The 24,860-nt window shown below is 31.7% G+C and overlaps 1 protein-coding gene and 1 long non-coding RNA gene across 7 annotated transcripts in view; one reads left to right on the forward strand and one right to left on the reverse strand.

Moving 5' to 3' along the window:
* Positions 1 to 1,588: 1,588 nt before the first annotated feature.
* LOC127708827 (uncharacterized) lies at positions 1,589 to 14,541 on the reverse strand. Of its 2 annotated transcripts, XR_007985397.1 has the most exons (6): positions 13,926 to 14,002; positions 12,943 to 13,062; positions 8,368 to 8,472; positions 6,435 to 6,489; positions 4,204 to 4,318; positions 1,589 to 1,710 (listed from the first exon to the last, which is right to left on the reverse strand). It is a non-coding gene; the product is annotated as an uncharacterized LOC127708827 (long non-coding RNA). The 2 variants fall into 2 exon arrangements; XR_007985396.1 differs by lacking the exons at positions 12,943 to 13,062; positions 13,926 to 14,002 and adding an exon at positions 14,338 to 14,541.
* The window catches only part of LOC127708815 (cytosolic endo-beta-N-acetylglucosaminidase-like), a 36,754-nt gene continuing 25,697 nt past the window's right edge, over positions 13,804 to 24,860 (forward strand). The window contains exons 1-2 of one of the 5 annotated variants that reach the window (XM_052213960.1): positions 13,804 to 13,863; positions 16,125 to 16,250. In XM_052213960.1, the coding sequence (XP_052069920.1) occupies positions 16,176 to 16,250 (75 nt within the window). In that variant the 5' untranslated portion in view covers positions 13,804 to 13,863; positions 16,125 to 16,175. Of the gene's footprint in view, positions 13,864 to 14,023; positions 14,082 to 16,124; positions 16,251 to 18,618; positions 18,665 to 18,804; positions 18,896 to 24,860 lie in introns of those variants that run through there. The other 4 variants (XM_052213957.1, XM_052213958.1, XM_052213962.1 and 1 more) reach the window with 4 other exon arrangements.

A 24,860-nucleotide genomic window follows, 5' to 3' on the forward strand; every position in this document is an offset into this window, starting at 1 on the left:
TATTTCAATTTCCACATAAGGCACCATGAAAACTTAAGTTCAATGATAGCTTTTATATTTCTCATGCTACTGTGCCTATTGTTAAAAAACAATATTTTACTATAAGCTGGTTCCAGTTGGTTGAAGATGTTTAGCTTAACAGTGTGTGACTTGTTCTAATATTTAGAAACGATAGCAATTTTGTTCGTCAGAAGATTTTTTATTCATGCTCAATCTTTTCAGATAAATGATGATTACGTGAAATTTAACACTGTGTTTTTACATTAATAATGGCCATGTTGGTATACGCAGTTTTGGCTCAGATTAATTAAACATTGAGTAAAGTAAATCACTACTCAAAAATGTACTTACTCATTATAACAGTTTTGAACAGAAAATGACAGCTTCAATGATATTATTCTTGTCAGCGCAGGATTGCAGATTACTGGATTAATGAAACATTAGAGGACGAAACGTCCAACAGCAGTGGTATATATCCAATGGGTGTAAAAACTCCTCATAGCTACCTGGTTATAATTAAGCACTCCCACCTGCGTTCACTTAAACAAAGATTATTTCAATTTTCCCATTGTGACTTTTCATTTATTATAGCAATATTCCAGCAATATGAGCATATGGCGTATATATTTCCCAATTAATTTGATAATCCAATACTTTTTCCCATCTTAATTTTGCTTGATGGAGAGTAAAATATTCAACTAAGGTGAACATTGTCTAAGTGAGTTGGAACCTTAGTTTCTTTGTAATTTCTTAATTCATCAACGGAGATTTTTAGAAAAATATGTTATAAATCATGTCGGTAACGAAACACTGACTACTAAGCTGATGATACCCCCTGGGACTAACAGTCCATCAGCTGTGATATAGACCTAGTACTCGTAAATGAAATTAACGCTTTAAAAATTCCATCCGAAGCGATGTTTTTAATATTACGTTCACCATGGAAAACTTATTAACCTTCATCATGGAAGCTATTGAACCAAGGTTTTTTAGTAGTTAAATTAAAGTTATCCCTTCAAAGATTTACAGTCGCCATCATGAGTTGGTTGACCGTTATGGAATATCTGTCACAAATAACCACAGATTTGTAGCAATTCTACCATGAGCAACACGACGAGTGCCACACATGTATAATGATCTACTGACCCTTCCGGTCACTATCGGATACAAAATTGAGAATTTTACAGGTTTTTGCAAATTTTGCATCAGAGGACATTTCTAACCAAATCGAATTAATTTGCATCTGCAAGACAATATATAGCTTCCAACAGATTTTAGGCTTGGGAAATGATTGTGATGTTAGGAAAAATCTTATCGAATAAATTCTTGGTGACAGTCGAGCTAAGGCACAGAAACGCAGCCGCCTTTGACAGAAACAAACCATAATGGTCAACAAATCAGTCAGTGAAGAAACAGTAAATTAAACATTGTGTGAATAAAATTCGCACTTGCAGTGGTAAAAATGATCCTGTATTTGCGTTCTAGCGCCACTTATAAGAAATATTGTTTCGATACTTATTAATTTTGTATGTTATATATCGCATAAAAGCGTTTACTAAATCTCCATATAATACTAACAACTTCAATATCACTAAACTAAGCAAATTCATTTCATCACAGTTGGGCATAACATGATATAATTCGGTGTACTTTATTTCAAGAATATACTTTACATGTCCAAATGTAGCTTTTGAAATCTCTTTACTTTTTCTGAAAAAGGAAGAAAAATGTTTAATGAATAAGGGGCAACAGTAGTTTACCAATGTTCAAAAATTCATTTTGAATATACAATTAATAGGAAAAACCCTGAGGGAATTGCAAACGGAGCTTAACCGAATATGTCAACAGGGTATTCGTCACCTGCTAACATCTGCCATGCGAAACAATACTCAGTCAATAATGTCTCAATAGTGAATAGGACATCACCGCTAAATTCACAGATTAGACGACTATTCTGACGTCATAAGACCACAAACACATATCCGTCGTAATTGAAACACAGACATATCGTATCGGTATATATAATCGTTATGATGACTGTAAAATATGAAAACAACACGTTTAATAATTTCATGCGTCCGAGGCGCTTTTCTGGATTTACCTTCATCAGGAAACGCTTAAAGCCAAATATTTGAAATCCAAGGATGAATAAGTACCGAAACCGTTGAAGAGCTATATGACAAAAATACCTAAAATAAACAGTCAAATTCATCTAAAGTCAACTTTGCCTGAGGGAGTTGAAACCTTAGTTTCTTAATAATTTCAAAATTTAAAAACGGACAATTTTAGAAAAGTTTGTTAAATCATGTCAGTACCGAAGTACTGACTACTGAGCTGAACTTGTGTTGTGTCGATTTAAGTCGTCCTTCTTCAGCAGGTTGACGAAGATTTTGCGGTTGGACCACAGGCAATTGGGACAGGATTTCGGTATTGTATTTTTCGTTGTTTGCACTCTCAATTCAATTATCTAATTTTGTACAACGAATACACTACTAGGTCTATCTTTCTCGTCGCGATAGTATCACCAGCCCAATAGTTAGCACCTTGTATTGACAGAACCATTTTTTGTAAATTTTCTGTTTTATCAAATTTTGATTTATTCGAAACACCAATTAAGGTGTTTCTACCGCATGTATGGATGTCCTCAACCGTATTTGGCAAAACTTTTGGGAATGTTTGGCTCGCAATGCTCTTAAAATTCGATGTTAGAATTTACTTCCAACTTTTTTATTCGAGCGGCACTGATGAGTCTTATGTAGACGAAACGCGCGGTTGGCGTAGCAAATTACAACTTGGTATCTTTAGTAGCTTTTGACAAGGCCAAAGATATCGCATAAGTTTGTTATTATCCAAGTTTTTATTCATTTAGGAATTCGTTGTTGCTCGTCATATGAAAGGCAGTGAGACTGGATGAGTTGGCTGTTAGTCTGAAGAAGTCCTCTTTGTTTGCTTGTGTATTTGAGTTGCCATCTAGTTGTAATTTAACACGCCTCATTTCATTTATATATGTTAGCGGCAATAAGTAAAATTAGGCATTAAGCTTAAATCCTACGCAATAAGCTAACGCCTAGGCATTAAGTTATTGCCTGAAATTTTCAGGCATTAAGCTTATTTCCTGAAATATAATGATGACTATTCAACCTAGCAATAAGTGAATTTTGGGATTTTTTTTTAATCTTCCAAGTAGATATACAATCGGTAAAATGTTCTTGATTTAAAGTATTTTTTAAATTGTATTCCAAATATTGATATACACTTGGTCTAATTTAACAGATTTTACAATGATAATTTTTTAACTTTTAACTTTTAGAATCCACAGAAAAGATGGCAACTATAGACTACTGCAATTAGAAAAAAAACGTATGACATTTTTTTTTTACCTTAGGGGACTTTGAAAGATTGATAAGTAGAGTAAAGGAGAATGATGAGAAAAAAAATCAAAATTTATTTTTTTCTTTATCGTGGTACTTTGGAAAGGGAACATTTAATATTTATGCAAATATTTACATCGAACAATGTTTTTCACTTTGGGAAAATTGTAACATGAAGAAAAGGTATGTTAGAAAAGGGAGTAGAATGGAAAGCCATTTTATCCGAAGAGTTCAACAGTAGAGGACAGGTTGATTTAATGGATTGCCAATTAAACCAAAATGGAAACTATAAATGTCTTAAACCATACCAAAATCAACTTACAAAAGTTTTTAACATTAGATTTTGTACGTCAAAATGTGCTTAAGTGGAGGTAACTTTTGTTTTAATTAAGGGTTTCATATTTTTAATGTTTTTATTTTTTAGTGTGTCCCATAAACTGCATTATCACAATGGTCGTGAATTTACAGCTTTGGTTATACCCGAGTTTAAAAATAAAGTGGTCAGAACTGGTGACTTTATTTCAAGGAGTTGACATTTTAAACTTCAGTTCTTATCACGTTAGTATGTACCAAATGTGTTTGAATTTTGAACAAATGTTTTTTTATTTACTCGCATTTACATTTTAGGCATTAAGATTAATGCCTGGACACATTTTTCAGGATTTAGGCTTAAATCCTAGGATTTAAGATTAATGCCTAACACTATTTAGGCAATAGACTTATTGCCTAGGCGTTAGCTTATTGACTAGGATTTAAACTTAATGCCTAATTTCACTTATTGCCGCTAACATATACACTGCAAGTAAAATATATTTGATAAAAATTCAGCTACCTATTTTCCAACTGGATCTTCACATATACAAACATGGTGTACGCAAACAGCGACCTGTCCGCTTCTGCAACTACAATCGTAGCTGATATTACAAAATCCTCTTCTCTGCTTCAGGCTTTGAAAAGAAATAAAAGTAAGGATTAACGACATACACATTAGTATTCTTTTTAAGAGAAGGCTTGGTTGTGGGTTTTGAAAGGTGTAATAGTCAAACCGTGTTGAAAGGTAAGCTTCAGTAATCTACTGATGAAACTTTATTCTAATTCAAGTCGATTTGAGGGATGCATATACCTACAATACCTCTTATCAAAACAATCAGCCTTCTGGTAACTATTGTGGCAGTTTTGCAGGCAAACTTAGAGCTTAATTTGCGGCAAATTGTTTCCATTGAAGGCGACTTTTTACCATGCAAATGAAGGTTGTTTACATTTACCGCAAACTTTTTATAGCCTTATAAAGTTTGAGGCAAACTTCTGACAAATGTTTTATAGCCTTATAAAGTTTGAGGCAAACTTCTGACAAATTTTTTATAGCCTTATAAAGTTTGAGGCAAACTTCTGACAAATTTTTTATAGCCTTATAAAGTTTGAGGCAAACTTCTGTCAAATTTTTTATAGCCTTATAAAATTTGAGGCAAACTTCTGACAAACTTTTTATAGCCTTATAAAGTTTGAGGCAAACTTCTGACATTTTTTTTATGTGAACTTACTGTGAATTAAATATGTTAATGATGCATCATTTTTAAACATAGGCTGAAAAAGATAATTATGGATATTGGTTTCAATAAAATAACAAAATATCTTAATATATTCATCTAACTAACATCTCTGCTAGTCATTGAAGAAATTTGAAATTAAAGTATTCCATTCATTAAGAAACACAAGTGTGCAGTTTGTTTCTAATTTAACTTCCGTTTAATAATTATTTGCCGGCATTCCTGAAAATACTTACAAGAGAAAAAGGGGTAAAAAGGTTGGTAACAAAAACAAAATTTTATAAATAGTTGCAGATAAGTTGATAATTCTTGCATAGTACCGTTATTTTGTATGTTTAGTATGCATCCGTCATAACATTTTAATACTGGTTTGGTTTTTGTGAAACAAAAAATGGGGGTTCATTTGACATACATGTATATATTTTGGTAACATACTATTGCTCCTCAGCTTTCATGCATAACTAAACAATAGTCATGCTATATATCAATCTACAATGACTTACAGAAAGGTGAACAAATGCATGGCCAACTCCAGGTCATATACAACAAAGATATTTATATAAATCGTTTTAGATATTCATTTATATTTTACATGAACATACCTACAAATTCACCTCCCTCCAATTTCAAATTTGATCAAACAGGATGTCTGTTTTCATTGCATAGAGCATGCTCAATATAACTAAGAGTGTTATATATTACTGTTTAAGCCTATTTCAAAATCTGGTGCAAACTTAAAACCTGCTGTAAAGTCTGCGGCAAAGTTAATTAATTTTTTAGAGATTTTCTGAGTTTGCCGCAAATTATTGCATTTGTTCGCCTATAGGTCACCGCAACCGGCGATAACTTGTGAACAATGTTTATGTATTCTGGGGAATTAAAATGTTTGAAGCAAGTACCTCACTGCAAGGTTGAAGCAGACATGCTCCGTGTTGAAGGCCGTACCTTGACCTATAATGGTTTACTTTTATAAATTGTAATATGGATGGAGAGTTGTCTCATTGGCACTCATACCACATCTTCCTATATCTATTCTCTTTTCATAAGGAAAGTGAAAAACTGAAAAAGAAAGATATCCGTAAATCAAGCAAAATAATACAAATCCATTTCACTGCACTTACATGGGACCATATGCCACCTGATATTTTTTTTAATGTACATAATCATACGTACAAATGTAGTCCGTGATAAATGATATTCAAAGGAAAGCAGTAATTTCTTTAATTCAATGTAGACTACTTTTTGAAAAGCACTTTTTCATTAATAATGTATCTGAAATTATTTTCTTATCTTATTTTTCAATTCTTCATTAAATAAATGATTCCTTCATAAAGATATTAAGCCGCAGATATTTTTCTCTATCCATCACTGTTTGAAATAAAATAGAGAGGTTTCATTATTGTGAAAGCAATGGCTATTTCTTTTGGGATAAGGTTTAAAACTTCTTAAACACTGACTGAGTAATAGTATGAAATTATATATTAACTATCATTCTAGTTCTTATTTCAGTTTTCACCTTGCTTCTGTGTCTGTGTCTGGTGTCTTGTCTTGTGTCTTGTCTTGTGTCTTGTCTAAAAAAAATAATGAAATCGCGGTGAATTCATTGTTCTTATTGTGAACTTTCATTTCTTGCAATGTTATGAAGACATCTGACTGCATAATCACTTCACAAACTATACGGTTGCAATTCTGATATGGTTGAATGTCAGATTCGTAACTATGTCCCAATTTTCTGATCTTACTGGAAAATTTAACGCTTCTATAAATCAACGTACACTGTCGTCTATCTAAAATATGTCCCTGTTTATGTAATATTACAACTTTTGTCATGTCTTTTTACTTTGACATATGATGGTTTATGACAGAATCTGGCTTAAATCAACACCTATGTACTTGGTGGTTTTTGTCGCCTTTAATCAACATTTTACTTGTTCCTAATCACTTGATAAAACTTATCAACGTATTTTATAGGAGTAACAAGACGGGTGTCTCATGGGTATGCAGTTTCTGCTCCACATGAGCACCCGTCGTTTTGTTCATACAAGTACAAATCTGATAATAAGTCTCAGTCGGTGATGCCACAATGGAAGAAAAGAGAACGGCATTCTGGTTACGACAATTGGAACACATCCTTGGTCATCACTGACACAAATATATTCCATAACGGTCAGCAAATTAGTGGTATATATTTTTTAATTTGATATATATCCAAATCATTGAATTTATTAGCGGATTACTTTTTAAGCATAGTACGGAGACATAAAAAGTATGTGCAACTACGGTACCCATTATTCGGAACTGTCATGCTCCGGAAAAACAAACTTGTCATACTCTGATTGATATGTTAATTTTCTGTAAATTTACTATTTATATAAAACGTTGAAATATTCAAAACACTAAGGTTTTTCTATCCCCGGGTGTTGATTGCCTAAGCCGGCACAACTTTTCGGAATTTTCAAAAATTATTGCTGTTCATCTTTGATTTGGCTTTCCACTCTTTTAATTCGCGCATCTGTGATGAGTCTTATGAAGACGAAACGCGCCTTTGGCATACCAAATTATAAGCCTGATATCTTTGATGAGATTTTACAACCCCAGGGTCGATGCCATTGCCGGTGGACATTTCGTCCCCGAGTATATCACCAGCCCAGTAGTCAGCTCATTAAATAGTTTGATAAAATGTTTTGGAGTGTTGGGTCAATTGCAGAAGTCTGTTTATCATCTGCTTTTATCAAATTGGTTATTAGCGTCACGGATGAGGCATTAACAGCCGACCAAATGCAGGTAGTCAGCAATTTAGTGTGTTGTGTTCAGGTCCTTTTGGTTTTAATGCTCTCTGAAAATTTATCTTTTCGGCTTTCCAAACTCTTGGTCACTAGCGTACCTGGTGAAGGTAATTCCATATATACTTGTGCTCACGGAAATCCTATCATTATGGTTAAATCGTACCATTCTTCGCGCGTTGTAAAATTACTACAAAATTTTGTTAGGAGTGTTGTGTCAACTTTTGCCGACTTAAGTAGTGCATTTAGCTTTAATATTTTAGTCTTGCATATGTGTATCACCGTGATACTTGGTCCTTTTATCTACTGCGCTTCATTTACGGAGTGTAATGGACAAGACTTGAAATGATCTATGAAAACACCATCTTTGAAGATACCATCGAGTAAATTGCTTTACGTTTTGAAAATGACTATATGAATGACCGTCATGTAAGTGTGAGCTTTAGAAAAGTGAAGATCAGTACATTGGATATTTCATATTCCTCTAATAAGTTATGATTCAATGTTTACCATTAAATCGATTAGTTATTTTCTTTACGTCCCAATTCTCGGTAAAGAGCAAAAATGTACACGAATATCGTTTGGTCATTATGTTAAAGCAATTTTGAAGTGTATATTTGAGGACTAAATCATTGAACAGTTTGATACGTTCTCAATAAAACTTACCCGGACAGCCGCATAATTTCTGACAACCAGCTCTGTAGGCTTTTAAGATACATAAACTCTTGTCTGAACAATTACCAGACAAGTCAACACAAGCAACTGCTAAGCCTATAACAGTATAAAAAAACAGTGTATAATAACAACTTTTCCTATTTTTTACTTTCTATATAAATGACTAAAAATCATTAAAAAATACATATATCAAAGTTACTTACTAATACAACAGACTAACACAAAAGTCCGCTTCATTGTTCTTCAATATTGTCCTTATTTGCGTCGTTCACTTATCAAAGTTTAACTGTCATTTACCTGATTTCTTATCTTTAAACTATGGCTCTGACATGATTTATAACAAAATTCTCTGTTGATAAAGTATGAAATTAAGTAGAAACTAAAGTTCCAAGTCCTGCAGGCAAATTTGATTTTAGAGGAATTTCTGTATTCTTTTAAGATTGATTTTGGTCATAAAACTCCTAACTACGTTTTTTTTTCATATTTATACATTCCTGGCTTTCAATCTGTGTTGGTTTGAACGTTCTTGATGAAAGTAAATCTCGAAAAGCGCTTCTAACGCACGAAATTTAAAAAGTGTTAAAAACGTTAACTGTCCTAGTTTTACAGTCATATAAAAGAATTGGGACCTAAAAGAGCCCAAAAGCTTTTATAAAAAGATAAAGAGGTTATCTCGTCCCATAGTTTCTAGAATGTGTAAATTGATATATAGAATTAAGAGATTTGGTAAGGTGGTTAATAAGACAACTATTCACCACAGTCCAAAGAACGTAAACGTAAGCAGCTATAGGTCACCTGCTAACCTGCATCAGACAGTGGTGTAACAATACAACATAAGAAAAAACTGTAAAATTCAGAGGCAATTGGCTCAATTCAAAAGATCGGTACGAGACACAAAAACAACTAACATAAAACAATAAAAACAAAGCACAGAAATAAGAGTACTCGCAGTTACTGAAGCCTGTTCACAGCCAATACAACTAGATAAAAAAAATTCCGACCAATGAAATTGTAGGATTTGATGGTTCTTAATTGTGAAGAACTAATATAAAACATGTTCTTATGAAAGGATTATCCTATAGTTTACATACAGTTCAAACAAAGATTTTGGAATTCAATCCCAAATGAGTCCAGAAATATGGCCTCGTTTGACCATATCTAGCTGGTGTGGTGGACAAAATTGTTTCTGCAGTACCAGCAAATACCAAACAGTACTGTCTCACGGCATAGTTATATTCCAGCTATCAGCTTTATCTGCCTTACATTGTTGCTATCTGCTTTACGATACTTGCTTATTGGCTAAATTTCATGCTATGATGCTTATTTATAATAGTGATTTATGTCTTGTCATGCTTAAATTATTATTTGTGTGTGTTTATGAGACATTTTAAAAGCACTTTTGGTCCATACGCTTTTCTATTTAAATCTGATGCTTATGTATGCTTATTTTATATGACGCTAATGTGTGCTAATCCTTTGTAATAGTTATGTATATATATATATATATATATATGCACGTTCATGTATGCTTATCTTTCTATGTTGTGATGTTACACTATTGTTTCAGGTAGGGTGAAGGTTGACGCCTATTAAAACGTTTAAACCTGCTGCATTTATTTGCACCTGTACTAAGTCAGGAATCTGATGTTCAGTGGTTGTCGTTTGTTGTTGCGGTTCATAAGTGTTTCTCGTTTCTCGTTTTTTATATAGATTAGACCGTTGGTTTTCCTGTTTGAATGGTTTTACACTAGTCATGTTTGGGGCCCTTTATAGCTTGCTGTTCGGTGTGAGCCAAGGCTCCGTGTTGAAGACCGTACTTTGACCTATAATGGTTTACTTTTACAAATTGTGACCTGGATGGAGAGTTGTCTCATTGGCACTCATACCACATCTTCTTATATCTATATATTATGTCTATATGTCGTTTTAAATAGATTAAACTTTGCTTACTATGATCAGAGACATATAATACAACACATGTCAGGGTTGTAAAATTTTTATTGTTCATTTCAAAGTGGAAGTGTAATGTGAACAAATAAGGTATTTTTCTTTTCTTTTCTTTTTTTTTATATTAAACTGGCTAAATATTGAAATTGTTCATGGACACATTTCCTTAAACCAGTCCTTCATTTTTGTGCACTATGAAATTTATAGCCTGCTTTTTGTGGGGCAAATTATTCATTTTTCTTTCTGTTTAGGGAAAAGTTGTTTATTTTCTTCTATTCTGAATTCATTTTTTCTTTTTCTTTTTAGGATGCCAATGATGAACGAAGGCAGTAAATTTACAAAAGGAGTAAAATTTTCATAGAAAAAGAAACCTTCTACAACTGGTCGTAATATTATGAATAAGCTTCATGCATCTGTTGTCGTTTCAGACTACGCTTCTCATTCAAAACATGAACCATATTCATATGAAGACAAATATTTGCTGAAATTAAATCGTATGAGGACATTTCAATGGTGACTGCAAAATAAATTGAATTTGTGTCCGTTGACTTACTTTTCCAGTCTACCTGACTACTATAACTGTATATATATATATATGTGATAATAAAAGATATATATATATATGTGATAATAAAAGATTTTATTTACACCAAGGATTTGTATATGTACACATAAAACAATCTTACTTTTAAACTGTCATCTCCTTCCCCCAGAAAAAAAACAAAAACCACTACACATGATTGTCCCGTGGAAATAAGGCTATAACCTTTCACAAGTAGTGTCTTCCATGTTGCTTTGATGTGTTACCTCGACTCCCACTTAAAAGTTTTGTTTTCTTTTTAGATTTTTGTTGCACAGAGGACACACATATCCATGTATGTATGCACTATTGTTCAATTCAGTGTTTTTTTGTATTTTTGGCTGGTCTCTCGCTTATGTCTTCGTCACTATCACTAGCAACAAAGAGTTCGTTATCAGTTTATTCAACTCGGAGTATATCTAAGTCATAACTATTAAGATCGTCATCCCACGAAATAAAATCGGACTTTGCCATATTGCGTGCACATGAATGAAACTTTATTCAAATGAGAAATTAATTGTAATTTTCTTTAATATTAATCCTCAATACACACTTAGAACATGTAGAAACCACACATTTACCGACAATCATTTAAAAAAACAACTCAATGCAAGCCAATAATGAAACTTTCAAAAACACTTAGAAATCATACATTTACCGACAATCCTAAAGAAAAAACTTAATGCAAGCCCAATTAATGATGAACACGTTGTTACACTCCAGGATCGAGTCTAAACTCTTTCAAAAAGTAAAATTTCAAAAATTATAAAATTAAATATTGTATTTAAAAACTGATTTTTATTTATTTGTTAATTTATTGTTAATCATGATCGGCTTTGTCTTTTATTCTTGATATTTATAAATCATTAAAATTTGATTAATTATTTTATTCCACTGTTTAAACATATTGATAGTTTAATCAATATTTGATTGGTTGAGACTATCCCACGTGTCATTGAACAAATCTTCATATTCCATTCTGAGGATCATATTACCCTCTGAAATGTTGGGATTACTTCGTGCGACGTTACGCGCGGTTAATGTACATAACGTTTTGAACTTCTTATTCTTCTTAAAATAGCGATAGCAAAAATCATCATCGTGTTCAAATTTATTTCAGACGATAAAACAAAAAGACTTATAATTAAATTTTGATCCTTACTGTTTATCAATAGGTATGTCGTGTTTAGTTTGACTTACAAAAACAAGCGGATAAGAAAAAAAATGTATGCAAAATAATATTTAATGTATTGATAGTAAACAAAGCATAGGCAGTGGAAAAAAACATGCATTTCCCTTTGCCTCGGGAGATATGAAGATTTGCTCACCCTCGAAAAATCATATTTCCCTCGGGCAGAGCCCTCGTGAAATATGAATATTCTTATGTGAACAAATCTTCATATCTCCCTCCGGCACGGGAAATAAATGTATAGTGTACAAGGTGTCAATTAAAACTCATTTTAACATGTTGTGAATCACCTGGTCATCGAATAATTCATACATGTACCTAATATACATGTCACACTGAAATTATGTCTCTGAGACAGGTGTATATTCAATAGAAGCCCATTATGAAAATATCAAATAAAAATGAACACACAATAAAATTAATCGGCTAAAAATTAATCAACTGCTAATTATTTTATGTCAATAATACAAAATTTAATTCAGAGTTATAAACAAATTAATCCAAATAAAGTAATTAGACATGAACCCAAATTATATAGATATATAATTTGATTATGATAATCTTAACACTGAAAGCCGGTGTGTTCCATAATCAGTTCATGATGTTATTTCAGAACATTCATCTTTACTTCGAGTACTTTTAATACTTTTAATTACCTAAGAAGATCTCGCGAGGATTTCCTAGTGGCCGGGAGATATTAAGTTAGTTCGCCGAGTTGCGAATCTCTTGTATTATATGTCTCTGCTATGATGTTTTGTTTAAATGTTATAGTCGGTTGTAAGGTCTTTTATAATGTCGTGTTTATTGTTTTGAAAGTGTACTGTAGCGAATATGAATAAAAGTTACTTACTTATAAATATTACAAGTACAAATCCTTGCTTATTATGATCTATTAAGGTAGATACATGGTATACCGCCATCTTGGACTGTACAATCGCAGTACAAAATCGGTCAAGTTATTTGCCCAAATCTGCAAATTTGGAGACAGATTTGCAATTTAATGGTTATATATATATAGACTGTTTATTTATATAAGGAAAACTTGGTAATTTATTGTATTATACAAAATATTTAAACAAATATCAAATTTTGTGTATTTAGAATCATTTTTTTTCAAATAAGCCATTTAAGGGGAGATAACTCTTTTAGTAAAGAATATATACTGGACTGATAGGGAAATTTTTTATTTTTACTTGAAGCAAGAAAACAAGTTCGGTGACACCATTTTTTCTTTATATTTTCTTTAAACATTTTATAAAACCTATATTCTCACAATTTATTTCAAAATTCTATCTCATAGAATTTTTTTTATGCACACAAATGCTTTTTTTCATGAACAATCTAACCAAATTTAGGCAATTTTCAACGACTCATAGCTTGGAAAATATCACGGTGACCCATACTTTTTATTATATTTGTGAAAAAAAGCATAATAAAATCTTCATTTTGGCAAAGTATAAGAAAATTCTATCTAAAAAAATATATACTTATGATCTACCTTAAACTTACTTTTTATATATCACCAAAATTTAGTAGGACAATTATCAGAAACTAGTTCAAGTTTGAAGAAGAAGAAAAAAAAACTGTCAATAAATATATATAAAACAGAGACGGAGAGTGTGATTTGACGTGAACTTATATCATGATTACAGTATAGTTTATAATTATCCATTAGTTAAATTGTCTCGACCAGTCTAGTCATTCCTGTTACCTGTTACCTGTCTGGTAGGTTCACCCTTTCTAAGGGTCACTCCCAATGGGATTTATTTAGGTTAGTATTAAATATGTACATTATTTACAGTTGTACATTTAAACGTTTTAAAATATCAATACCTGTACAGTAACACCATCAACCAAGAAACTCCTACTTTCACTTGATAGACTGATATAGTTCATATAGATAAATTTAGCTCTTGTTCACTGTAAATGGGGAGATAACTATAATTTGTCAACAACCGGTAAAGAAGTTTTGTAGTCTTATGTAATCAGGTAATTGTTTGTGTCACAGTGATATGTCTGATAATGTCATAGTTGCTAATGTCATTTATTCAATAGTAATAGTATTTTCACCATAAATAGGATCAGTGAAGCTACAATTTCATATTACTGTACAATACTGGCAACGCTTCGCTGCCAAGTACAGTGAAAGTTGCATGAGTCAAATACAAAGGCCCTTTTTCTTGTCTTCCCCGTTTGTAGCAACACATTTAAGCTTATTTTCCAATATTAAATGTGTTTTACTTACAGTTACACTCATGGTTGTGTGTGACATTGTAAGGAATTATATACATGATCACCTTGGCGATCACAATACTGGCTGGTATGTCAGTATTGTTATATAAAAGGCACTGGATACGGTTACATGGAAATGTAACAATAATAAAATAATTATTGTTACATTGGAGACTAATTGCCGGAATACAGGGTTGGGTAAGGAACCGATTAATTACGAATGTAACAATAATATTTGTGTCTACGGTTACATTGAGTTATTGTTACATTAAAGAATGCCACGATAATAAAAATTTCTTAAAACTCTAACCTCTGTAGTTTTGTTGCTTAATTCTTTGATATGTACTAGATAATATTTGTAATAATGATAATAATAATAATTTATTTATATTCAACAAAATGTGTTTAAATAGTTTTAAGTATTTTTATTTAATTGTTTTGATGTTCTTAAAGAAACTGATCCAGTTAAGTAGTGCCAGTGTCAAAGGCGAAAAATATAGTTCAATGGTTCATTGTTAAAACTTTGACTGAGAAAATTGTTCACTTCTATGTATTTAACTGCACACCTCAGTACCCTTATTACTGTCATTATACTTTGAACAATCGGAATGAAGTGATTCCTATTACCAAATTTGTTTTGGGTGAAAAATTTAAAACTTCGGATGCGTATAAATCGAAACTAAAACAATATCTAGACTCAAATTTTTATCTTCAAAAAAGTGCAGAATGGAATTGAACTATATGCAATACAAACGTATAAAATGCCGCATCACTGGTTTGTAATGGCTGCTTGGATCGAGTGGTTTCACCAACAATGCGTCGGACTAAAACATGCTCCAAAAACAACATACTGGATTTGTAGAAACTGTCATTGTAAATAAGAATTTCAAAAATTGTATGCAATATTGTAAATATCAAATAAAGATTTTAAAAATTGTATGCAATATTGTAAATATCAAATAAAGATTTTAAAAATTGTATGCAATATTGTAAATATCAAATAAAGATTTTAAAAATTGTATGCAATATTTTAAATATCAAATAAAAGTTTTCAAATTTTATTTTAATAAATATTTTTAGTCCCATCGTACATTGCAGTATATTGATGACGATGTAACAATAGCGCAATGTAACCGTAGACACAAATATTATTGTTACATTCGTAATTAATCGGTTCCTTACCCAACCCTGCATACTGGCAATTAGTCTCCAATGTAACAATAATTATTTTATTATTGTTACATTTCCATATAAATTATATTGCTGATATAAACTGATAAAATTGTTATTACAGTATTATTGGTTTTTCTCTCTCTTCAAAATATACTACAAGACTAATAATCACAAAATGACTATAGTACATGAGAATACCATGTAGTTGTTCCCATCCTTGTATTTTGGTCTTTTGTAAATAGTTATCTCATTTGTAATCATACAATGTAATAGATATCCTTATTATTATACCCCGCTTTAAAAAAGTGGGGGTATACTGTTTTACCTCTGTCTGTCTGTCCGTCCATCCGTCCGTCCGTCCCATGAATATTTTCGTCACATTTTTCTCAGGAACTACATCATAAGGATTTCTGAAATTTGGTTTCAGGGTTTATATAAGTCAGCTATACCGTGTGATGCGTTTTCAGATTCATCACTCAACAACTTCCTGTTGACAGTCAAGTATTTGGGCGGGGGTATCATCAGTGAGCAGTAGCTCGCAGTTTCACTTGGTTTTTTTTATAAGTTAGGGGAATATAACTGCCAGTATATGATGTTTATGCATTTTTTTTAAATTTCTGATTTTAGGATGAACGTAAAGTATACTCTACCAACTTCAAGTTTCCTGGATCCTGATGTATGTATTCCTGTATGCAGTATATTAACAGATTGATAAGCACCCTGTTCAAGATATTTAAAATGTCAGAACAACAGGTAAGAACATGTAGATATTTACCACATAAAGTACAACAGAAAAAAGAGTAAGAAGATACATAAACAAGAAAATCATAAGCATAAAAGATAGTCAGGGTCTTTTATAACTGACTATACAGTACGGGTTTGGTAATTATTGAAGGGTAATTATTGAAGGCTGTACAGTGACCTATAGTTGTTTACATCCAAGTCATTTGGATCTGTCGGATAATTGTCTCATTGGCAATCCTATCACTTTTCTTTTTATAATGGTAAGTTTAAAATAAAAAAGCCTAACCCTTGACAAAAAAAGATAAAGACGAAAATATAGAAATATACATAATTTTATTATACAGAACAACACAGAAAACTAAAGATGAGTAACAAAACAAAAATACAAATCCACAAATTCAATTCAAAGTGCTTAAAAAAAATGTAGGATTTGTACTATTATGAATCCCTTGTTTATCATTGACTCAGAGGTGTCGTTTTTATATCAGTTTTTTGGTTTGCATGTGTTACAGGGTTGCTTTCTCTGATGTTTACCCTATATATCCTTTTATTCATTTTCAATATTTTAATGATGGTCACTCCTCTGATTTCAATGATTCATTATTAATGAGTCAGTATTATGCATTGTTGACATGAGAGAAATACAGAGACACAACTATTACATTTTGTGTACCTTATCAGTTTGTCAAATACAGGTCAGCCCATTAACTGTAATCTTCTAATGTCCTGATAGATGTAATGCAATTATATGTTCACACTTTCTAAATATGAGAGAACTTCATTCGCTCAAAACACTAAAGTAACAAATCAAAACAATTGAGTTATTGATAAAGTTTAAGTTGCTGAGGTTGAAAAGATATGCAGTTAAGGTGGTTAACAAACTTTCAGAGTCAGCAGAAGGTCAACTAACAGGTGCTTTTACACATTTATAGGAATGTGCTTTTGACTTTAAAAATGTAATTGTATTTACACATTTATAGGAATGTATTTGTCATCAAAAGATCATCTGAAAACATATGTAAGCAATAAATGAGATTTTATAGAAAATTACAATGAATATGTGAAAAACTTTATGCTTTTGGGGGTGTAACCATTTTATATTCGGCCCAACAAAATGTAGGATATTGCAGGAAATCAGTGTGTACAAAACATGATTTTAAATAAGCTGTACTATCAACAGGTGAAAATGAATATCTCCTGGCCCCCCCAGAATATCAAATGGTCTCCCCTTTAACATTAATGATAATAATATTTTGGTTAGGCAATATCTGACATGGAATGTCATCCTCTGAAGACTTTGGAGGAAGTAAGAATTTGGACAGGTGAGGGTATTCCAAACAAGATGAAGCAGGGTACAGAATGTTTAAGAGAGAGGCCCCACACTGATGAAACAGTACCAAAAACACTTGTTTGTCATGATATGAGGGGAGGCTATCTTGAAGACAGGTATATTTTATTTCAAGGTGCATACGTCACTGTAGAAAAAAACCTAAAAATAGAATCTTTTCATCTTACATGAGTTTTTCATACATGGTTTGTTTTGTACTAAACTGATCAGTTTGTATTTGTTTATTAACATATCAGAAAATGTTTTAGAGAATCTACAAGGTCATGTAGTGTGTGCATCCAGCCATTCAGTTTTTCAGGATTGCAAAAACACATTAAATGTCAATGTTATGTAGAAAATACTTCAAAAACATGCCTAATAAAAGGAACTGAACATTGAAAGAATTTTTAAATTCCAAAGTACAATTAGAGACTAATTTTGGGCTTGAAATTGAAAAAAAATCAGTATTAGATTTGTCCACTGGTCAATAGCACATAGCGAATATCACTCCAGGTTTTATAAGGAATTTGTAGACTTTGTATGTTTGATAGAATATCCAATCAAAGTGGAATATAATTAGTTTGAAAAATTTTTATAACAAAATTCTTGTACAAAACATGATTAACACTAACTCAAATTTAACCAGGGATAATAGTGTTACTTATATATGTGTACTTGGAAGAGACACGATAAGCATTAATCTAGTGATATAGGATTTGTATTTGATCTAATAATTCAAGATTTTATCATTTTGATAATTGATATATTGAACAGATTTATCCAGGGTGACAAGAATGAGAGAAGCTATAACTTTTATCAATGGCAGCTGATTGATTCATTTGTTTACTTCAGTCATCATTTCATCACAATTCCACCAGTCACATGGATTAACGTAGCACATAGAAATGGCGTGAAAATGTTAGGTAATGTATCCATCACATGGATAAATGTAGCGCATAGAAATGGCGTGAAAATGAAAGGTAATGTATCCCGTCACATGGATTAATGTAGCACATAGAAATGGCGTGAAAATGTTAGGTAATGTATCCTGTCACATGAATTAATGTAGCACATAGAAATGGCGTGAAAATGTTAGGTAATGTATCCCGTCACATGGATAAATGTAGCACATAGAAATGGCGTGAAAATGTTAGGTAATGTATCCCGTCACATGGATAAATGTAGCACATAGAAATGGCGTGAAAATGTTAGGTAATGTATCCATCACATGGATAAATGTAGCGCATAGAAATGGCGTGAAAATGAAAGGTAATGTATCCCGTCACATGGATAAATGTGGCACATAGAAATGGCGTGAAAATGTTAGGTAATGTATCCTGTCACATGGATAAATGTAGCACATAGAAATGGCGTGAAAATGTTAGGTAAATTAAGATTGGTTAATCTCTAGGTGAATATTGGTTGCTCAAAAATCAAAAAAAAATATTTGTAACTTCTCATAAGTTAAATCTAATGAGAAAAAACAATATCCAAAAGTAAATGCTTATAAGTTAAACCCTCAAAATTTTTCTTTTATTGTTACTTTTTCTTTATTATGAATAAATATGACTGATGTATAGAAAATGACAGTTGACAGCTGTACTACTTATATAAATCTTTAAAAAAATGTTTGGACTTTCATAGTGTTTCAAAGTTATAAGCAGTGTTCTGTCTGATATTATTGCCATGCCAGCTTTTAAGTTTTTGTTATCTGTTAAAAGACCTAGCTGGCACTCAAAAGTATGAAATTTCTAATTTATTGATATATATGACAAAAAGCATAATGTTTGAAACTTTATTCAACAGGTTAAAAAAACATTACATAGTGTGAAATTGCCATTTAATTTGTCACTTATATACCTACTTTTTTTCTTACAGGAACTTTGATAACAGAATGGAATGATGGGTACAAAATATGTGAAGAATTTTTAGCATCAGAATCCTCATACCAAGCACTTGCAGATCAAATGGTCAAAATTACACAGTTTTACAGATTTGATGGATGGCTGATCAATATAGAAAATAAAATTGTGGTAATTTTCTTTAAAAAAAAGTTTATAATATTACAATTAATGCAAGTCATGCATTGTTTTAGATTTATTAAACGATATTCTTGCATATTTAAGCTTGAGTGTATGTGAGTTAAGGATAAAGTATTATTATAACTTTTGTTCTCGGCTCCTGTCTCAATTATTTTAGGTCACAGTCCATTTTTTATTTGCAGCTGAACCATTATTGTATACTTTTGATCATAATTTTAGAAAACAATATGGCTGGCAATGTTGCAGTCATTTGGCATTAAAATTTCTTTGTTTGGCTTCGGTAAATATCTATAGCCTTGATACATAATGATTTTGGGGCCTCGGTGGCCAAGTGGTCTAGGTAGTTTCTACTGTAATTACTAGCCAGTCAACACTGAGGTTGTGAATTCGAACCCCGCTCGTGCAGGTGCACTCGACTCCAATCTTAATTGACTAGGATTGTCAGTTTTCCTATCAAAGGTCAGTGGTTTTCTTTGGACACTCCGGCTTCCTCCACCAATAAAAACTGGCTGCCACGAAATAGCCCAAAAGCGGTGCTTAAAAGTGGCGTTAAAACACCAAAAATCAAAAATCAAATCATAATGATTTGTAATAATCAAGGGGAGATAATAAAATAATTTAGCTTTGGAACTCTTTCATCTTTCAGGTCTCCATTCTAATGTTGATTAGAACTATGGTAGTTTCAAACTTTCAGTGGGAAATGGGGTATCCACTATCCAGACAACTTCTGGATCTAAATATTCAACTGTACTTCAAGCTGTTATAACAGTTGTGCTACCACAAGGAAAAACACTCAACTATGCTAAAAGAGTAATTATAATAATTATAAAAGGAATTGATTTCAGTCTTCATCTTTAAAAAGTGTTTTCTCAAGGTATAACCCTCAATTTTGAGGTGCAAATTATTTTTGTATTTAAGGAAGAAAAGGTTCCTTGTTTATGTAAGTTTGTGGAATACCTGACAGCGAAGCTACATGAGACTGTACCAGGATCTGAAGTTATATGGTATGATAGTGTCATTAATACGGGAGCACTGACGAGGCAGAATGCACTCAATGATAAAAACTGGCAAGTAGTTTTAAATAAACCTTTGTAAAAGAAAATTAAGACTTCAAAAGATTTGTATTATTAAGTAATGAAAATGCTGTCTTCAATGATAGACAAAGTCGACTTTAATCTTTATAAGTTGCAAAGGAATTCAGCAAAAATAACCAAAGATCTACATGTACTGTCTACACAAAATTCCCTAAACAGAAAACTGATTGAGAACTGTAATAATTGAGAACAACTAGTTTTTTCACTTAGGATAGTCACATTAACATTTGACAGGGTTGACTATTTTTCTCTTCTTTTTAACACAGTCAAATAAGAAAAGGAACGAAGAAAATGCAAAATAAAAATTCAGATAATTTTTTTTAACTCAGTATTATCAGCATTTCCAATAACAAAACTTGAGTTGATAAAGATAATGCTAGATAATATCACAAAGAATGCAAGCCTACTCAAAGCATTATATCTGTTTATTAAATATGATTTTGTCTCATACTTAAGTATTAATGGATATTTATTGATTATGATTCTGTCTCATACTTAAGTATTAATGGATATTTCCAATATGTTTATTCTAAAAGCAGACATCTTATAATATCTATTTTAAACATTTTGGGCTCGTTTTGGACTGTTGATATGTAAAAAATGATTTTGCTAGTTTTTCTGAGAGCTTCAAAATGTATCCTTACACATAAAAATGCATGTAAAATTATTGGTAGTTTAGACATACATTAAGTTGTTTGGTATTTCAGTATGTTCTTCAATGTTTGTGATGGTATTTTTCTGAATTACAAATGGAACTCAGAAAAGCTACTCAGTTCCATGGCTCTAGCTATGTCTAAAGAAAGACCTCGTGATGTTTATGTTTGATTAGATGTATTTGGTCGTGGTTGTTTGGGTGGAGGTGGATTTAACTCCATTGAGGTTTTGATTACATATTGTATAACCATTTAGAGGAGAGCTATCATATATTTTGGTTTTTTAGTATTAATCAGTGATAAAGTAAGGTGATTCAAATGCACAATATGTAAATTGAAAAGAGAAAGATATCCTTTATTATTTACTTTAGTTCAAAATTTGTTTTAATTTTGAATTCCTCAATATGCTGACTACACAGTCAAAATAGGATTTTTTTTTTTCTGTTTTACATGCAAAAAACATTATGTAATTAAATGCTGAAACTTTTAAATTGTAGGCATTGACAGCAATAAGGCAGTATAATATGTCTGTTGCCATATTTGCCTTTGGATGTGTGTATGAGTGTTGTGGCGTTGACAACTATATTGATAATGAAAACAGGTATGAATAATCAAGAGAGAAATTAAAATTTTGTATATCAGTCAACCCAAAATTCTATAAACAGAATGATTTTAAATGGTTATTTTTTAGGGCAACCCAATTAAAATCGACAAAACACATTTTGTACCATGATAATTACTCGATGAACATGATTTGTCTTAGTATTTTTATTACTCACTTATGGCTCTGTGTCCAAATGGTGGACACATTTTCGCCTGTGTTAGATGTATGACAAAAAATAACCGAGGTAACCCCAAATCTTTTCATAAATTAATTGTAACCCTTATTAATGGATCTAAACTGATCAAAACAGCATGTGAAGTGCAGTAATAAGATTAAAAGGTATGAAGGGTTTATGACAATGAAACAGCATCTCAATGACCCAAAAACTTAACACATCAACATTATGATTGCTATTTGGATGAAATAAGTGAAAAACTGTTGATTACAAAATTAGCTGGAAAGTCACAATTTTGTAAACATTAATGATAAAAAACATGAAAGGTGTTGTTATTAAGTGGTTAGTAGTGTGCTAAAGGTGTAATACCACCAAATCATAGTACGTCACATCCGGTTGCATACGAAAATAGGTCGAAAAAAAATATTCCCTTGAATTTGACAGTTGTAGGTAATTGATCCTACATTTCATTGCAGTAAAACATTTCTGGGTCATAAACATATACTTTGGGTATTTCAAAGCACCATTATTTTTTTTATTTGGGGTTTCTATAGAATATTTTGGAAACTTGAGGTTACATGGTTACTAAAGCTTGTACACAGGTTAAAAAAGGGGGAAAATTTGATTGGTTAACTTCCAGTGATGGTTATTTTCTTATATGCAATGAAATGTTATGTGAAATTTTTTCTATAGTACTGGACAGGATAAAACTTCACTCATGCCAAGTATTTCTTTATTTGAAACAATGATAAATTCTGCACAATTTTTTGAAAAGTGCAAATTTAACAAAGACTAATAGGGGAAAATCAATGGTGGTATTACACCTAATATGGGAAGCTGTACATGCACCTTTGACCTAGTGAGTACTCTCATGTGTTAAAATTTCTTGCTATTTAAGTGAAATATTACAAATAATGAAATATTCTGAGTGGATTGAGTCTCCAAAACACATTTTATGAGAAAATTTCCTTGAAATAGGACTTTACCCTGAATATTAGTTGACAGAACAAGCCATACTTAGAGTTTTGGGGAGCCTTTTCTCCTTATTTCTTATATTCTGTTATACTAGAAAAATTTTCCTAAGAAATACTTTAAAAACTATATAGTTTTAAGTAAATGAAATTATTTTTAAAGCAGTAACAACAAATTATTCACCAAAAGAGAAGCTTTTTATGTCCCTCTCTGGAACACGGCGTAAATTTAAGTTTTACGTAAGGACTTATTGAAACCTCCTTGGAGACAGTAAACTTTTATACGGATAGTTCATTCAGCTTGAATACTTCAATTAATCATTCATTATAACATTTCTATCATAAATGAGTGAAAGTTACCCCAAAAATTTTATTTATTGGCCTAAAAAGTAGAAATTTTGAGGAAATGAGAGGTATAAATGGACCAAAAGAGACCTTATAAGGAAGACAAAGATGTCCATTAGTAGTATTTATCATCCTAAAGTCATCTTTTGTATCAATCAATTTTTTGTAGGCAGATGAGATAAATATTTGATCATTTATTGGTCCACACTATATTCTATCATGATGCGGCTTGGTTTGGATTTTTCGAAGAAATTTTGCTCGAAACACTGTAGATGTCGTCTTACATTATACTATATTTTTCTCAAACTATTGAACTGATTATGACAAAACTTGACAGGAATGCTTGAAATAACCAGTATTACAAAGGAAAAAAGTCACATTCAGTTTATTTAACAAAAAAGTCTTCTTTAAAGAGGAAAAGATTATTTATTTGTGAGTTTCAAGGTGTGTGACAGCCTGCCCATTAAATGGATACATTAAATTGCTTTTATTATTATCTGATTTAGATTTGGTATGATCTGAAAAAATTCTCAAATACAATTCCAGACTTTGCCGTAAAATCTACATTTATATATAAGATTACTTAAATTACTTTTTATAAAATTACAACAACAAAAAACTAACACATGTTACGGTAATCTTTACAGACTGTGCAAGTGCTTTATAGCCAGCCATGGTTGTTAAACACTCTCATAGTAGTAGTTAGTAATCTTTACAGACTGTGCGAGGGCTTTATAGCCAGCCATGGTCGTTAAACACTCTCGTAGTAGTAGTTAGTAATCATTACAGATTGTGCGAGGGCTTAATAGCCAGCCATGGTCGTTAAACACTCCTGTAGTAGTAGTTAGTAATCTTTACAGACTGTGCGAGGGCTTTATAGCCAGCCATGGTCGTTAAACACTCCTGTGGTAGCAGTTAATAATCTTTACAGACTGTGCAAGGGCTTTATAGCCAGCCATGGTCGTTAAACACTCCCGTAGTAGTAGTTAGTAATCTTTATTGTATTTTAAATGGCTAACATGGAAAAAACCCATAAATGATACTTCACTACTTATTTGGTTTGTTATTTGCATTAGCACAGAGATAATAGTCTTTTAGGGATTTTGTTAGACAAATGTTCAATGTCACTGACAGATAAGATTTATGTACTGGATACTGGGACTTTATTGTTTCATGGCACAAACTTGATAGTCAGAAATGTTTATTGCTTCAAAATAATGGACAATGAATACAATAACATTTAAATCATCAGGATTTGAAATATTCTAGACCAATTTTTGTCAACTCTATATACATATAAAATCTTTATTTCATTGATCACTTCTTTAATCAGCACACTAGAATTATAAGAAGTGCAGGACAATTGATAAATTAAATGTTGATTGAAATATTTTGAGAGTTTTTTTTT

This window comes from Mytilus californianus, unplaced genomic scaffold (assembly GCF_021869535.1).
Source record: "Mytilus californianus isolate M0D057914Y unplaced genomic scaffold, xbMytCali1.0.p SCAF_7, whole genome shotgun sequence".
Classification (NCBI taxonomy): domain Eukaryota; kingdom Metazoa; phylum Mollusca; class Bivalvia; order Mytilida; family Mytilidae; genus Mytilus; species Mytilus californianus.